Below are 14,117 nucleotides of genomic sequence, written 5' to 3'. Positions count from 1 at the left end.
TGGGCTACTGGTTCACATCTAGTTGCCATGGAAATAATTATACTCTAGTGCCGCTAGATGGCGACGTCCTCAACTGTTTCGGGGAGAATGGAACTTTGAAATAGAATGGAACTTTGGAACATTGAAAGAGGAAGAGGAAAGAACATTTGACATTTGTTTGATACATTTTTCTATTGGATGAATATAAATGACTATAACGTATACTGAACAAAAATATAAACACAAACATGCAACAATTTTAACGATTTAACTGAGTTACAGTTCATATAAAGAAATCAGTCAATTGAAATAAATAAATTAGGTCCTAATCTATGTATTTCACATGACCCACTTTGAGCCAGGCCCAGCCAATCAGAATGTGTTTCTCCCCACAAAAGGTCTTCATTACAGACAAAAATACTCTTCAGTTTCATCAGCTGTCCAGGTGGCTGGACTCAGACGATCTCGCAGGTGAAGAGGCCGGATGTGGAGGTCCTGGGCTGGCGTGGTTACACATGGTGTGCGGTTGCGAGGCCGGATGGATGTGCTGCCAAATTCTCTAAAACGAAGTTGGAGGCCGCTTATGTTAGATAAATTAACATTGAATTCTCTGGCAACAGCTCTGGTGGACATTCTTGCATGCCAATTGCACATTCTCTCAGAATCTGCGAAATCTTTGGCATTGTGCATATACAAAACTGCATATTTTAGTGGCCTTTTATTCTCCCCAGCACAAGGTGCACCTGTGTTATTATCATGCTCTTTAATCCCCTTCTTGTTATGCCACACCTGTGAGTCAGGTGGATAGAATATCTTGGCAAATGAGAAATGCTCACTAACAGGAATGTAACAAATTTGTGCACATGGAACATTTAATTTATTTCAGCTCATGAAACTCTGGACCAACACTTCACGTGTATATTTTTGTTCAGTATATTTATTATTCAGGTGAGTTATAAAATACATGTTTGTAATTACCAGTACCTTATTTTATGACTAATAAATACAAATATTCAATGTTTTTTTGGAGAGTTCAGCAGACACTCTTATCCAGAGCAACTGAGTGAATATATTTTCATATATATATATATGTATTGTCTCCCTTGAGAATCAAACCCACAACCCCGGTGTTGCAAACACCGTGTTCTACCAGCTGGGCCACACGGGACTGGAAACAATGAACCACGTGTGTTGTTTTGAAATGAAAATGAATATCATCATTAATTCATGTGTATGAGGACTAACGTGTGAGTGTGAGTGTGCACGTAAAATTGTTTTACTCAGAAGAAAACCGTTGCTTTGCACCACCCCTCCTGACCACTTCCTCTCACTACAAAGATAGAATGTGGCTCTTCGCTTCTCATACATGCACTTCCTGGAAAATGATTTATCTGCTACACACCTCAATGCTGTGTTACACCCCCCCCCCCACCCCTCTCCTCCACCTTACAATGTTGATCCTAGATCTGCAGAATGATCGATATTTGTCTGGAATGTACCTGACACAGAGACACTTTCCAATGTGTACTTTTGAACACAGCCCTACATTAGATTAGTCTATGAAATCCAGGTCAAACGCTGTGTGTGTGTGTGTGTGGGGGGGGGGGGGGGGCGAGCAAATGCTTTGAGGTTCATTCTGAAACCATGGTTTCTATCTCATCATCATCATCATCATCATCAGGACTTTGAACTCTTAACCAGGGCTTTGTAAAAGTAAGAGGTGGTCTGATAAGGGAAGGGAAAACATCTCATATAAGCCCATAAACTATATGGTTAAGCCTCTGCTATAGCATACGTTGTAGGCAGTCTATAAGTAATAACGACGATATACTACTCTATAAGACCTATATTCAGTATTCCTACATCTCCTGATATTCAGTCAGGCAAAAATAAACAGTGACTCTATATGAATGATCACCATCATACAGTATAAATAGACATATGCCTTCAGTAGTGAAGTAGCCTATGGCAGGAGCCGAATGGGTTTCATTATAGGAAAACATCTATTAGAGGCTATCGCCTAATTTATTGCATCCACTGTGAAATACCACCGGGGGAAATTACCTTGAGCGTTGTCATATATTTTGTGCGCACGTCGCACAGATAGAAGGCAGGCATGCTAATAATAATGCACATCATTGTCCTTCTCAGGATTTTCAGGCACACAATGTTCCATACTCGGAGCCCGAGAGTCAATCAAGGACACCGAGTTTGAGAAATAATTTAATACGACCTTAAATGTGTAACTATTACATGGTTAAAATCACATATACAGTGGATAAATGAGAGCTTGAATAACAATTTATTCAATGAATAAAAACATTGTAAATGGCTGTGGAGTTTTGCTTTTATTTAAACAAATGAAACAACGTTTATTTCTCTATTAGTCTTAGAGGTGCCATGACCGTCGTCACATTTCTACCTTAAATTTCCGACACGGTCCAAGGTCCCATCCAATCAACTCTTTCTCAGATCAGCTGATTCCTACGCTGCCATTTTGTCGGCGGTAGCAGGCAGGCAGCAAGTGGAGCCAAGCCCTTTACATATCCCTACATATTCAACAAGACGTGAATAATACAAAACACGACGATATGAGTTGGATGTCAAGGTTCAGTGGTTTCTGACGGGTGTTTTTTTTTTTTAGTTGTTGTTGTAGCCAATTTCATGGATGTATCGGACCAAATAGGTTAAATTCAGGTGTTCCTCTCCTAGTACCGGACTCGGAGGAAGCAGGGTTGAGACAGGACGACACTAGGTATTTAGAGGGTGTTGTGTTATAGCAGGAAGGCCGGTCAACTGGCTGCTGTCTTCTCTCCGTCTACATCTAGTCTGAAGCTCAAGACAAGTTGGGAAAAGTTTGATAGTTTTACGTTTGCCTATTTTTTTCGTTATGTTTCACTCGAAACCCCCAAAAAGGGACCGGTCTTTTCGAGGTAACCTAAACACACAAAACCTCAGTGGAAGTTGAATTCTGAAGAAGAGGGATTTTATTTGAGTTGTAACTAACTGTTTTAGATAGTTTGGCTTAACATCTGTGATCATAATTCAGGGTTGTCTCGCCGGTGGTCTTGTTAAATTGACCCGTAGGTATCCAGATAGCCAGAGATGTTTATATGTAGCCAGCGAGCTGACATTTCTGTTTACAAATTGCATAGTGGGACTCATTCGTGGTTCGAGTGCAGAAACGGAAATATTAGCTAACACAAAGTTAGTTTACTTGTTTAGATGTCAACCTTTTTGTTGTTGTTGTTGTGTTTTGTTTGTTACAATACAGAATACCTTGTTAATGATAGCTAACGTTAACTAGTTAGTTGTTAATTGATTTGCTTATTCAAGACATAATAAAATATTGTGTGTCCGGATTTTAAAAATATTTTTTAGGTTGCAACAAACAACAACAAAAAAAACTAAAATTATTCGGAGATCTTTCAGCGATACTGGACTAGGACGTCATACCACTTCTTTTTAACGGGACCGATTCCCGTGGCCCGACACCACCTTGCCATCACTGGTGTTACGCACGTCAGCTAATATCCAATCGTTTGACACTGTGTGTGTGTTTATCATCTAACTAATCATAGTGGGGTTTTGTAGCGAAACGGTGAAACACAATGTCAGGACAGTCTATAACGGATCGCTTCGCAGCGGCACAGCACAGCATGACCGGGTCTGCTATCAGTAAAGCCGTGTGCAAGGCCACGACGCACGAAGTCAGCGGACCCAAGAAGAAACACCTTGATTGTGAGTATATATATGTGGGTGGGGGTGGACGCCTGCCTGTCTACTGTCAATCCTCATGTTTCTTGTCTGTCTGCTGTCAGTCTGAGTGTTAGCCCTGGATCATGACTCTCAGTTCCATTACATTACACATAAGAGTCATTGGAAGTAGGCGTCTTCTGTATGAGGGGAGTTTTGTTAAGAGCCCTGACGCTTGGCGGTATGGTTTTGAAGCACCAAAAGGTTACATTGATACACGTCTTTTTATAGAGTTAGTGTTACATTTACATTACATTTAAGTCATTTAGCCGCCGCTCTTATCCAGAGCGACTTACAAATTGGTGCATTCACCTTATGACATCCAGTGGAACAGTCACTTTACAATAGTGCATCTAAATCTTAAAGGGGGGGGGTGAGAGGGATTACTTATCCTATCCTAGGTATTCCTTAAAGAGGTGGGGTTTCAGGTGTCTCCGGAAGGTGGTGATTGACTCCGCTGTCCTGGCGTCGTGAGGGAGTTCCCACACTGCCATGTCTCCATGTTACAGCGCGTTGTTGACAGAAGACTGAGGGACCACCTGTGTTAATTAGATATCTAGCATGCTCCAAACACTGGTGTGTAACGGAATTAAGGTTGTGTTTAACAGAAGGCCGTCAGAAATGTGTTGTCACTGAGAAATCCTGTTGGCTGCAACTGTGATGATGCAGGTTAAAACGGTCTTATAGTACGTGTATATTTAGCATTTGTGAAATTATTTTAATGTGATATGAAAGTGCAGGGCTTTATGTTTCTAGAACCGAATTGCAGTTGAGAATCGATTCACATTTAGATGGAGTCCTTGCACCCCAAGGGGTAATGGTGGCTCCCCAAGGGGTAATGGTGGCTCCCCAAGGGGTAATGGTGGCTCCCCAAGGGGTAATGGTGGCTCCCCAAGGGGTAATGGTGGCTCCCCAAGGGGTAATGGTGGCTCCCCAAGGGGTAATGGTGGCTCCCCAAGGGGTAATGGTGGCTCCCCAAGGGGTAATGGTGGCTCCCCAAGGGGGTAATGGTGGCTCCCCTAGGGGGTAATGGTGGCTCCCCAAGGGGTAATGGTGGCTCCCCAAGGGGTACTCCTAAGGGGTAATGGTGGCTCCCTAAGGGGTAATGGTGGCTCCTTAAGAGTACATCTTGGGATGAGTCTGTGTGCTTAGATCAAAACCAAACATACCGGTACTGTAGCTATTTCGCTACTGTGTTGAATTCCATCACACTGTAGTCACTTCCTTAGCTATAATGACATAGTAGACAGTAGCCTAGCAGACATTATCAGTGACTTTCTGTGGATGTTGCGTTCCCCCCCGGTCTCTATCTGGACAGTGGATACTGGTTATTCATTTATTAATAAGGTGATGATGAGCAGTGCTTTCCAAGGTCCAGCTGGCTGACGTCATTGTGCCTTTACTTACCCATGCTGCCGTTCCTGGTCACGGCTGTATCATACTATTATTTTTGTACCCTCTTATTTTCACCGATGGAATTCCCGTGACATGTGTATGGCGTTTTGGCTGCAAAGAAACTCCCCCCCCCCCCCCCAACATGTTCTGCTGGATAAAAAAAAAAAAATTGACATGTGAACTTGATGCCTATTTATTTTCCAGTGGCCATTGTTGGTTACTGTCTATGTGACGGAACTGAAGGGCATTTGAGGAAGCGGTGTTGATGAAAGTCTTCAGTTCATGTGTCCCTGTCTGATGGAGATAATGAGCCAAGACTAGATCGGAGACGATACGTGAAACAGGAAAATACATCGGCTCTGCAGCTGTTACAATGCAATGTTCATTATGGTGTTGTTATGACTAGGGTTGTATCATAACTGCTGTCTCTACACTACTCAGCTGTTACAATGCAATGTTCATTATGGTGTTGTCATGACTAGGGTTGTATCATAACTGCTGTCTCTACACTACTCAGCTGTTACAATGCAATGTTCATTATGGTGTTGTCATGACTAGGGTTGTATCATAACTGCTGTCTCTACACTACTCAGCTGTTACAATGCAATGTTCATTATGGTGTTGTTGTTATGACTAGGGTTGTATCGTAACTGCTGTCTCTACACTACTCAGCTGTTACAATGCAATGCTCATTATGGTGTTGTCATGACTAGGGTTGTATCGTAACTGCTGTCTCTACACTACTCACCTGTTACAATGCAACGTTCATTATGGTGTTGTCATGACTAGGGTTGTATCATAACTGCTGTCTCTACACTACTCAGCTGTTACAATGCAATGTTCATTATGGTGTTGTCATGACTAGGGTTGTATCGTAACTGCTGTCTCTACACTACTCAGCTGTTACAATGCTTAGCAGTTCATTATGGTGTTGTCATGACTAGGGTTGTATCGTAACTGCTGTCTCTACACTACTCAGCTGTTACAATGCTTAGCAGTTCATTATGGTGTTGTCATGACTAGGGTTGTATCGTAACTGCTGTCCCTACACTACTCAGCTGTTACAATGCTTAGCAGTTCATTATGGTGTTGTCATGACTAGGGTTGTATCGTAACTGCTGTCTCTACACTACTCAGCTGTTACAATGCTTAGCAGTTCATTATGGTGTTGTCATGACTAGGGTTGTATCGTAACTGCTGTCTCTACACTACTCAGCTGTTACAATGCTTAGCAGTTCATTATGGTGTTGTCATGACTAGGGTTGTATCGTAACTGCTGTCTCTACACTACTCAGCTGTTACAATGCTTAGCAGTTCATTATGGTGTTGTCATGACTTGTAGGCTGTCTCTACACTACTCAATGCTTAGCAGTTCATTATGGTGTTGTCATGACTAGGGTTGTATCGTAACTGCTGTCCCTACACTACTCAGCTGTTACAATGCTTAGCAGTTCATTATGGTGTTGTGACAGATAAAACATTATTTAGTCCTAAAGGAGGCCTGGCTAAGGCCAACATGTCATAAATATGCCATCTTTGATAAATTATTTCTCAATTATGCTTTTAGATATAAATGTCATGTGTGTTAACAATCCTGCCTCTAAATAATTATTCTATGGGTTACATTTAGTGAAAATCTCCCAAATCATACTATTTTGTTTGGTGTTGCCCTGGTTTTGTGAGGAATCACTGAAAGGTGTATCATCATTGGTGTCCCCAGTGCCAAGCTACTCGGCAACGGCTATACACGAGACAATGGATATCTATTTGGAACTGTTATAATGCTTATTAGTTAGTACCAATAGCTGGTGTCCATATCACGGTATCAGCCCCACACTGCAGCAGGCAGCAGCCCCTATCAGCCCAGGCTGACATTCACGCATCGTTGGAGAAAATAAATGGTGTTTTGAAGCCAATTAGTCTTATGATTGGGACTGTCCCCCTCAATTACTCGTGGTTAGACTTTAAGAGATGACGCTGATTCCCTCCATTTTAAGTAGGCTTATCTGTTGTCATGGTTATAGACTATATATATATACACACACACACTACCGTTCAGAAGTTTGAGGTCACTTAGAAATGTCCTTGTTAAAAAAAAAAAAGCACTTTTTTGTGCATTTTAAAATAACATCAAATTGATCAGAAATACACTGTGGACATGGTTAATAGAGGTCGACCGATTTAATTGGCATGGCCGATTTTTATTTTTTAAATGTATTTTTTAATTAAGACCGGTTTCAAGTATTCATAACAATTGGTAATGAGGACCTGTGAGGGTTCTGTTTCTCAAACTAGACACTCTAATACACTTCTCCTCTTGCTCAGTTGTGCACCGTGGCCTCCCACTCCTCTTTATTCTGGTTAGTCAGTTTGCTCTGTTCTGTGAAGGGAGTAGTACACAGCGGTGTACGAGATCTTCAGTTTTTTTGTCAATTTCTCACATGGAATAGCCATCATTTCTCAGAACAAGAACAGACTGAGTTTCAGAAGAAAGTTCTTTGTTTCTGGCCATTTTGAGCCTGTAATCGAACCCACACATGCTGACGCTTCAGATACTCAACTAGTCTAAAGAAGGCCAGTTTTATTGCTTCTTTAATTAGAACAACAATTTTCAGCTGTGCAAACAATTGCAAAAGGGGTTTCTAATGATCAATTATCCTTTTAAAATGATAAACTTGGATTAGCTAACACAACGTGCCATTGGAACACAGGACTGATGGTAGCTGATAATGGACCTCTGTACGCCTATGTAGATTAATGGATAAGAAGTCCATATTATGGCAAGAACAGCTCAAATAAGCAAAGACAAACAACAGTCCATCATTACTTTAAGACATGAAGGTCAGTCAATCCGGAAGATTTCAAGAATTTAACGTTTCAAGTGCAGTCGCAAAAAATATCAATCGCTATGATGAAACTGTCTCATGAGGACCGCCACAGGAATGGAAAATCCAGAGTTGCCTCTGCTGCAGAGGATACGATCATTAGTTACCTGCCTCAGAAATTGCAGGCCAAGTAAATGCTTCACACATTTCAAGTAAAACACATCTCAACATCTACTGTTCAGAGGAGACTGCATGAATCAGGCCTTCATGGTCAAATTGTTGCAAAGAAAACACTACTAAAGGACAAAGAAGAGACTTGCTTCTGCCAAACACGAGCAATGGACATTAGACCGGTGGAACTCTGTCCTTTTGGTCTCAGGATTCCAATTTTTAAATTTTTGGTTCCATCCACCGTGTCTTTGTGAGACACAGAGTAGGTGAACAGATGATCTCTGCATGTGTGGTTCCCACCGTGAAGCATGGAGGAGGAGGTGGGATGGTGTTTTGCTGGTGACACTGTCTGTGATTTATTTAGACATCAAGGCACATTTAACCAGTGTGGTTACCACAGAATTCTGCAGCGATACGCCATCCCATGTGGTTTGTGCTTAGTGGAACTATCATTTGTTTTGCAACAGGACAATGACCCAACACACCTTCAGGCTGTGTAAGAGCTATTTGACCAAGAAGGAGAGTGATGGAGTGCTGCATCAGATGACCTGGCCTCCACAATCACCCAACCTCAACCTAATTGAGATGTTTTGGCATGAGTTGGACTGCAGAGTGAAGGAAATGCAGCAAACAAGTGCTCAGCATATGTGGGAACTCCTTCAAGACTGTTGGTAAAGCATTCCTCATGAAGCTGGTTGAGAGAATGCCAAGAGTGTGCAGAGCTGTCATCAGGGAATTGGGTGGCTACTTTGATGAATCTCAAATATAAAACATATTTTGATTGAACTTTTTTTATTTTTTTAACTACATGATTCCATATGTGTTATTTCATACTTTTGATTCTTAACTATTATTCTACAATGTAGAAAATAGTGAAGATACAGAAAAATCCTTGAATGAGTAGTTGTCTAAACTTTTGATTGTATCTGTACACCATTGGTTATAACTGATGACTTACTGTGTGATGTCTCAGGCTTTATTTAGGCTGGTCTAGGCTGGTCTATCAGGACGGATCTGAACTTTTATGTTAAATCAACTAGCAGGAAAGGTGGTTCTGGTTGCAGAGATGACGTATCCTTGCTGTTGCTGAAGGGGAAAACACAGCGGATGTGGGTCCAGTTAAACAAATATGCCTAAAATAAACAGGAAGTAGCCTAATATAGCAGCAAACATGCCGAGATGTTGGCCTACTGTGCACTCCCATTGGTCAAAGGTCATACCTGATGGGTGTATTACAAAGCAGGGTCTGGGTGTACTACAAAGCAGGGTCTGGGTGTACTACAAAGCAGCTAACGCCTAAATATTATTTTGTAATTTTTTTTCCTAAGATGAGCTTGAATTGGACGTGGTGTAATTGATTTAAAAAACTAAAACACATAAGTTTAGCTTTAAAAAAATAAAAACTAACCAGAAAATCAATAGTTGTTTCTGGTTGCTTTTCAGTTAGCTGGGTAACACATTGATCCATCTTTGTCGTATACCCCTCTGATAGGGGAGATTAATTGCTCAGCTATTTGCATGTTGTAAGGGAGATAGTTGCTTTGACGCTATCAACCAATTTGTCCGGTGTCTTTGTCTGCCACTCTGCCTACACAGCCTTGCCTGGCATGAGGCCAAGTTGTCATGGTTATTTTGTGGAAGTTGTGACATTTAAACCCAATCCGTTCCTAATACTTTCGTGCCGTTGTCATGGTGGCCAAGAGTCACAGAACAGAGCCACCGGTTGGTTAAAACAGCGGTTAGTTTTAATTCAGCCTAATTCTGCCCCTTCTGAGTTAGGGGTTTGACTCGTTCATAGGGCTAATTCAGTGGAACATCCCAAATGAGAGGGCAATTCACCTTAGACGCTCCACAATGGGTAAATAATATTTCTGTGTTTGCCCACTGTAGCCTAGGTCATCGCTTGAGTAAAGTCTAGCCCTACCTCTCACATACTGTTTGCATTTCAGAATGTCCACACTCTAATTTAAGATTAACATCGCGAAGTGACTCTTTAAAACTTCTTGTGACTCTCAAACCCGGATCTGGGAGCGTAATCATCGCCTGACACGAATTAGCATAACGCAACGGTCATAAATCTTCCTAGAAAATATTCCTATTCATGAAAATCACAAGTGAAATATATTGGAACACAGCTTAGCCTTTTGTTAATCACCCTGTCATCTCAGATTTTCAAAATATGCTTTACAGCCAAAGCTAGACAAGCATTTGTGTAAGTTTATCATAGCATAGCATTATGCCTTGCTAGCAGCAGGCAACCTTGTCACGGAAATCAGAAAAGCAATCTAATTAAATCGTTTATCTTTGAACTTCGGATGTTTTCACTCACGAGACTCCCAGGTAGACAGCCAAAGTTTAAAAAAAATTCCCAAAAGATTATTTTTGTAGGCGAAATAGCTCCGTTTGTTCTTCACGTTTTGGCTGAGAAATCGCCCGGAAATTGCGGTCACCACAATGCCGAAAAATATTCCAAATTAGCTCCATAATATCGACAGAAACATGGCAAACATTGTTTTTAATCAATCCTCAAGGTGTTCTTCTAATATCTATTCGATAATATATCCGTCGGGACAATTCGTTTTTCAGGAGGCCCGATTGGAGTAATGGCTACCTCTGTATTTTACGCGAGAACCTCTCTCGGAGCCACCATGTGACCACTTACGCAATATGGCCGCCTACGGCTATTCTTCAACAGAAATGCGTAAAACTATGTCACAATGCTGTAGACACCTTGGGGAATACGTAGAAAGCATAAGCTCGTTGATGGTACATTCACAGCTGAATAGGGAGTCATTGGAACGCAGCGCTTTCAAAACCTGGGGCACTTTCCGATTGGATTTTTCTCAGGCTTTCGCCTGCAACATCAGTTCTGTTATACTCAGACAATATCTTTACAGTTTTGGAAACATTAGTGTTTTCTATCCATAGCTGTCAATTATATGCATATTTTCCTGACAAAATATCCCGTTTTAAAACGGGAATGTTTTTTTCCCCAAAAATGAAAATACTGCCCCCTAGCACCAAGAGGTTATTAATAAAAAAAAGCCATTTCTAAAATATGCTGCCAGAACAGCCCTTCTCAAACCTTGAGACTGTCCCAAATGACACCATAGTCCTTGTATATTGCACTTCAGAGCGGTTGGGTTAAATGTGGAAGACCACATTTCAGGTGTAGGCATTCAGTTAGACAACTGACTAGGTATCCTTTCCTTACTTTTCTTTGTAGTGGACTATAAATGAAATAGAGGGCTGTTTTGGACACAGCTACAGGCTAGCTCGATGTCGATGATACAGATTATCATCCGTAAAGGAAACGGGTTGTGTGTGTGTGTGTGTGTGTGTGGCTATTGCGGCACTTTGTTACAGGACAGAAGAGGGTAACATTGGTTCCCATGGAGCCTATTACTAATGGCTATAATACGTGAACAATTGCTATTGTGATTCATTGCAAAGAAAATCTGTCTGTCGAGTCCTCACCGTCCCCACCGTAACCTGCCTGTCGAGTCCTCACCGTCCCCACCGTAACCTGCCTGTCGAGTCCTCACCGTCCCCACCGTAACCTGCCTGTCGAGTCCTCACCGTCCCCACCGTAACCTGCCTGTCGAGTCCTCACCGTCCCCACCGTAACCTGCCTGTCGAGTCCTCACCGTCCCCACCGTAACCTGCCTGTCAGAGTCCCCACCGTCCTCACCGTAACCTGCCTGTAAGCCAGCTGACAGTTGGTCTTGCCGTGGAGCCAGCTTTTAATGAGCAGCCTAGTGCTGGACCCTTGAGACGGTGGAAAAACGCTTTCCAGTAGTTTGGAAAAAGTATAGTGCTCTGTAGTCGAGTCAAGTGTGTGCATGTCTTTGCAAGAGTATGTGTAGTGGACTCCGACTAAAAGGTGTGCGTGTTTGTGCGAACTCTGTGTGTGGAACATTTTAGCGCTCCTGTCCTCGACAGGGTATTTTTAGCCTGGCTGGCTGGGTCCTTTGGACATGTCTGTCGGCTTGTTATGTACATACCTTCCCTCCCCTGGTTCTCTCTCTGTCTCACTCAGCTGCATTCACACCACCATGGAACAGACGACAGATAGTTGTCTGAAGGGGGAGAACGAGTCAACAAGGCCAGCTAGTAAGAATCTCCACAGGGAGAGAATGGAAGACAGACTACTACTGTACTCTACCGTAGTCTAAAGAGGGGAGGAATTTGAGAGCGAGATCTACCGACCAAGAGTGAGCCAGGAACCTGGGTGGCTGAGCCCATATTCACTAAGCATCAGAGTTGTAGTGCTGACAGCTACGGGGCCCCCTCCGATAACCCTATTGACTATGATCTAAAATGGAAAACTGATCCTAGATCAGGCGTGGTTTCTCTTGGTTTGGCCTAAAGTCAAGCGGCTTTATTCACATCGTAGGCGTCATTAGATTTGAATGCACTTGATTCAGTTGGATTGTTAGGAAGGCAGCACAGAACCGTAGTGGCTGCAGTTCAGGATGGTTTGGCTTCTTTCTCAGTAGGTCCAGGCTCTAGTTTCCTGTATGGGTGTACACACACACACACACACACACACACACACACACACACACACACACACACACACACACACACACACACACACACACACACACACACACACACACACACACACACACACACACACACACACACTTCCTGTTGATATATCAGAACTGAAAATAGAGGATGCACCTTAAGCAAATCATTTGACTAGAGCCTGTCTGGAGGTGCGACTTTTGATTTTGGAACTAAAGGAATCTTTCCCATTGTGATGTGGAGGAATTGTAGAATCCCCTTCGACGTGGTTCTAAACTCAGATCCCGATCCGGCCTTGGTCACCATGAGAACAGAGACTGTCACCTGAAACGGGGAAAGACTGAGTGTCATGGAGGAGACAAAGGGAGAAGGAAAAAAACCGATGTAACTGTCTACTCTTTATATATAGCTATTTATACACCTTCTGCCATCCCCCCCCCCCTCTCCCCCTTCTCTCGCTGTTCATGCAGAGGAAGTCTCTTTGGTAAACCCTCCGTGTGTGTGTCAGGCAGGCAGCAGAGGATTAGAGGATATACAAGGTGTTCCTCTTCAGTCTCCCCTCCTCCATCTTTAGGTTGTGTACACGCATCTGTGTTGTGGGTTGTTGTTGTTGTACAGATCATATCGCAGATTAGCCTTTTTTATAGATATGCAAGGTGGAGGAGGGAGGCGGGTGTAAGGTGAGGAGGGGGAGGCGAGGAGAGCCGGCTGGCAGCTGGCAGCTGGGCCAGATGTAGTTTGTCTTCCCCTGTCTGGCTGGCCCACCTGGCACCTAGTGCTCTCTCTTTCCACCTGCTCACATCTTACAGCTGGCAGCCCTCTGTTCCCTCTCTCCCTCTGTTCCCCCTCCCTCTCTCCCTCTGTTCCACCTGCTCACGTCCTAGTCAGGTCAGACTAGCTACGTTGTGGCTGTGACCTACAGTGTGCAGTTATCTCAGTTATCTCCAGGGCTGCATCTCTCAATGGTCTTAAACGGGCCTGGTCTTCTGGATTGACTGGGCGTATACATTATACAGGACGTATAATGTCATGTCCATTGACAGGCCTAACTATTCTTCCTGTCCAGTTGTTGTTTGTTTAGTCTCTCTCACCCCACCACAGTCCCATCCCTCTCCTAGCTGTGTGTGTGTTGGTTGATGAGGTAAGAGCCCTAAGCTCAGGCCGGTACCAGGAGCTCCTCATTACGGGGACTGACCAGTGCAACCCAGAGGGCAAAGGTCATGCCAGCCCTGCTGACTGGAACAATGGTTCTGTGTGCATTGGAACACACACATTAGAACACAGAGCAGCTGTCTGTCAACTCTGAGAAGGACAGATGAGATCACCGCTCATGCCCTTTTTATCGTTCATTGTCCATCTCTCACTGAGTCTGTCTGGTGTTCTAGAATGTCTCTGGAGTTCTGGAATCCCTCCGTGTTCTAAAATATCTTTGTAAAATCTCCCAGAATTGTACCATGA

General features: G+C 43.0%; 1 protein-coding gene across 9 annotated transcripts in view; it reads left to right on the top strand.

The window, feature by feature from the left end:
• Nucleotides 1-2,488: 2,488 nt before the first annotated feature.
• Nucleotides 2,489-14,117, top strand: part of LOC124008833 (phosphatidylinositol-binding clathrin assembly protein-like) — a 92,906-nt gene continuing 81,277 nt past the window's right edge. For all 9 annotated transcript variants that reach the window (XM_046320411.1, XM_046320409.1, XM_046320414.1 and 6 more), the window contains exon 1: nt 2,489-3,720. In XM_046320411.1, coding sequence (XP_046176367.1) covers nt 3,591-3,720 — 130 coding nt within the window. In that variant the 5' untranslated portion in view covers nt 2,489-3,590. The remainder of the gene's footprint in view (nt 3,721-14,117) is intronic.

Source organism: Oncorhynchus gorbuscha, linkage group LG21, assembly GCF_021184085.1.
Source record: "Oncorhynchus gorbuscha isolate QuinsamMale2020 ecotype Even-year linkage group LG21, OgorEven_v1.0, whole genome shotgun sequence".
NCBI lineage: Eukaryota > Metazoa > Chordata > Actinopteri > Salmoniformes > Salmonidae > Oncorhynchus > Oncorhynchus gorbuscha.
This window is presented reverse-complemented; position numbering and strand designations above follow the sequence as displayed.